At 43.0% G+C, this 3,653-nt stretch overlaps 1 protein-coding gene across 1 annotated transcript in view; it reads right to left on the bottom strand.

The window, feature by feature from the left end:
• Positions 1-1,613: 1,613 nt before the first annotated feature.
• The window catches only part of LOC131788545 (E3 SUMO-protein ligase KIAA1586-like), a 3,367-nt gene continuing 1,327 nt past the window's right edge, over positions 1,614-3,653 (bottom strand). Inside the window, exon 3 of the mRNA XM_059105628.2 lies at positions 1,614-3,653. This exon is cut by the window's right edge and continues 248 nt beyond it. Within this exon, the coding sequence (XP_058961611.2) occupies positions 1,614-3,653 (2,040 nt within the window).

The raw sequence follows: 3,653 nt of genomic DNA, 5'->3' as shown, positions 1-3,653 counted from the left end.
ATGATTGCATTTTTAGCGACTTGAATTTTTTCACCAACATCGGCCAAAGTTGTCTTTTGGAGAATGTCCCCCTTTCCTCCAGTTCTCTCCAAAAGTCACAATATGTTTTAAAGTCATTTATTTTCTCACTACCCGATCACATTGAGTACAACTCTCTAACTGATCAATTTACGCGATTGTACATTCTTATATCAGCTCTAGTCTTAGTTTTTGGTTACACAGGAATTTCCGGTCATTGTTGACTCTTACTGGTTCAATCACATGTACAATACAATGGTGTCAAGTTTGCCACGCCCTATAGTCACGCGACTTGATAACAATACGTTTCCAACAGTCTGATCTGACTGCAGTGTGAGGGACAGAGCACACAGAGGCCCAAACATATCAAGCAGCAGATGAAGGAAAGCAATCACGTCAGGGCGTTTCATTAGCTTTAAGTAGTCTCTGGCTTTTGTTTGAGCTTTTTCCTAGTGATTGAATAAAGTTTTGTACTGTTATCAGTATTCTGAATAACACTAAAATTTTCCTGTGGTGTTAGTACGTAAGTGTAGTTGTGTATTTATAATACAAAATGTAGAACGTTTTACATACACAAACTAAGTACACAATGATTTTACTTACCTTCTTTAAGATGCAATCTACAAGTTGAGCACGAATTGCTTGATATCCCATTAAGAAGTTTTTCCACTGCAAGGATAATGTGCCCCACCCATCTGGTCCCACCCACACACGTTGGCATAACTGATGACTGGTTAAGACTTTGAAAGGACCGCTTTAGATTTTGTCGCTGTTTTGGGCTGTTATGATAAAAGTAGTACAATCCCATTAGAAGGACAATGCAGCTGTCGTAAAGCTTGTTCTCTTTCACTGCATCTTTGTATGCAAGCTCGAGGTGATGGGCAAAACAGTGCACGGTGATGCAGCTGGGTTGCAACTGTGTTAGAAATGCTGATACTCCTCCCTTCTTCCCCACCATAACACTTGCTCCAAACCCAACCAATTTCAAATTTTGCAGTTGTTAATTCCTCAGCAACTTGACTCTGGGCAGCCGTTGCAATATATTTGGTGAAAGTACCACAAGCTTTGCTGTTGCGATACTTCGCACCAATAGCAAGACCTTTCACCTCATCTAAGTCACAGAGCCATTGGTAGTCTGCAAGCGACTTCTTGTTCTTAGATACAGCGTGTGCATTTCTGAAAAGTAATCTTAGCTTGCCGGTGTACTGTTTAAACATCTGCTGCCGGCAGTGTTCTCCACAGATTTTGGATTAGTCAGCCCAATTTGTAAAGTAGCCGGCGGGTGTATGGCGAGTGCCCGAAGGGCACGAGCCCCTAGGGGGGTCCGGAAAATTTTCTAAAAATAGGTCTCCGGAGATGCAATTTGAGGCATTTTGGGCACTCTGTGGCAGGAAAAAATGTGTAATTTTTCTGTCAGTTTTTGTTTATATTTGGAGTCTGTAGTGATAAAAGAAATTATTTATTTCACTTATTTGTCTCCCAATACCAATACAATCATTACTTATTAGTTCACAGCATTTATCCTTTTACTTCTCTCAGTGAATTCAAAGTGAAACTCGATTTACATAAGTTAAGTTGATAAAGTTTTGAGATAACTAATCATCTTCCATATCAAACTCAAAGTCTGAATCAACGCCAGATTCAACATCTCCCATATCCATGGCATCCAGTGCGTCATGACACAAATCAGTATTGCTGGCAACTGCCTGAGCTACAACCTGGACGTTAGCATCAAGTTCAGTTTCCACAGATACTTCGTTGTCTTCCTGGGCTGATCTAGAGGCCTGAAGGTCATCTGGAAATTCGACCTGTACTCCAATATCAGTCTTTGTGGCTGGATGGTAAAGACTGCCTTCATGGTCTGATCCTCCAACCATTGGGAGCTTCTTTAGTGATGGTAGATTTCTGAAGTGCGTCTTTCTCCAGACTTTGGTTGCTTCTACAAGCATCTCCTTGCACTCTTCGTCACCATGATCGGGACCATTTAGAGAAATGTGGAGCAGGCTGGCCATCATGTCATTCTTGAGTCGACTTCTCAACCTGCTCTTTACCCTCTTTACTGCACTTGCACCCCGTTCTACAACTGCATTGGACATGGGCTGGGTGAGGCAAATCTGAGCCGCATCCACAATTTGTGGGAAGTTGATTCTGTGAGCCACCTGCTCTTTAACGACTTTTCTTAAAATGAACTCAGTTGGAGAGAGGTCATCTTTTCCCCTGAGAACAGCAGAGGGTACCTTCCATGATGACATCAGGTACTTGAAGTTGTACCACTGCGCAAGTGTGTGATCTTTGTCAAACTGGAACTGCTTGCACAGCACGTTTACTTCATCCACACCATACTTCTTGAAGGCTGGATCTTCTGGCTTTGGGAGGCAGGTCGGATCGAAGATGGAAAATGCTTCAAGAATGGGTGCAGCCTCTTGAAATCTTCTATCTAGGTTCCTCTCGAGGGCAGTTGTGTAGTTTATTACTAGATTTTTCAGGAATGCCTCTACCTGGCCATCATCTTTAAGCTCCAGTTCCAAAGAAGCATAGTCTCCACCTGGTTGAATGGCTGTTTGCAACTCTGGAACAAGGTCAAAAGAGGACCGGATTTCAGAAATTCTGGATTTGGTGCTATCAAGTGCAGGTCTGATGGAGGTGTAGCATGTGTGATCTTTTTGGAACAGCTTGCTAAGGGTATTAAGATGAGGTAGAACTGCATTCAATAGAAGCATCGTGCCAACAAACTTGGTGTTGTTCATTCTCTGGAGAAGACCTTGAGTTGTAGCATCAGCTTCCTTAAACTGCCTCAATGTCTGCATCAGGGCAACAAGATTTCGGCAGACGCTTGATACACTTTGGCCAGTTGAAAGCCACCGCGTCCTGCAAGCTTTCTGTATCTTGACTGCCAGAGACTTTGACAGTTTTTTCTGTTTTGCAGGGTCATCATTAGCATTAGCCAGCTTTATTTTCTGAAGTGACACACAGACCTTCACAAATGCTGAGCAACGTTTTGTATACTCCAGCCACTTCCACAACTGATGAAGGGTAACTTCGATGGTCTGGATATACTTCACAGTGTCATTAGCATCACTGCATGCCAAGGCAAGCCTGTGATTAATGCAGCGACTGCGCACCATGATGCTACACACCTTTTGAAGCCTGGCACCAACACCATTATTTTTGCCAGTCATGACACTAGCACCATCTGAGCCAAAACCACAAACTAAAGCAAGGTTTAGACCACAGGCCTTCAGCTCCTCAGTGATGATCCTTGTGAGAGTCTCAGAATCTGCGGATTCTGATGTCTCAAGAACATCTTTCACCTCAAGAAAATCAAAATGTGTCTTCCCTTCCTCATCAACATAACCAACATAGATCAACAGCTGCACTAGGGTAGCATAATCCGTCACCTCGTCAACTAAGATACTAAACCACTTGGCATCCTTGACCCTTTGAATCAGTTTCTCCTTGATAAGCTGACCAAGGAGGAGGCGCATCTCCCGCTGACTTCGTTCACTTGTATTTTTGAATTCAAGCATTTCCGTGACACCAATGTGCTTTTCCAAATCAATCAGGGAGAGAAGTTTCTTGTTAGCCACTTCTTCTTTTCCAAGCCAATAAGAGCTCAGGAATGCGTTATAGGTTAC

Source organism: Pocillopora verrucosa, chromosome 3, assembly GCF_036669915.1.
Source record: "Pocillopora verrucosa isolate sample1 chromosome 3, ASM3666991v2, whole genome shotgun sequence".
NCBI classification, from domain to species: Eukaryota; Metazoa; Cnidaria; class Anthozoa; order Scleractinia; family Pocilloporidae; genus Pocillopora; species Pocillopora verrucosa.
This window is presented reverse-complemented; position numbering and strand designations above follow the sequence as displayed.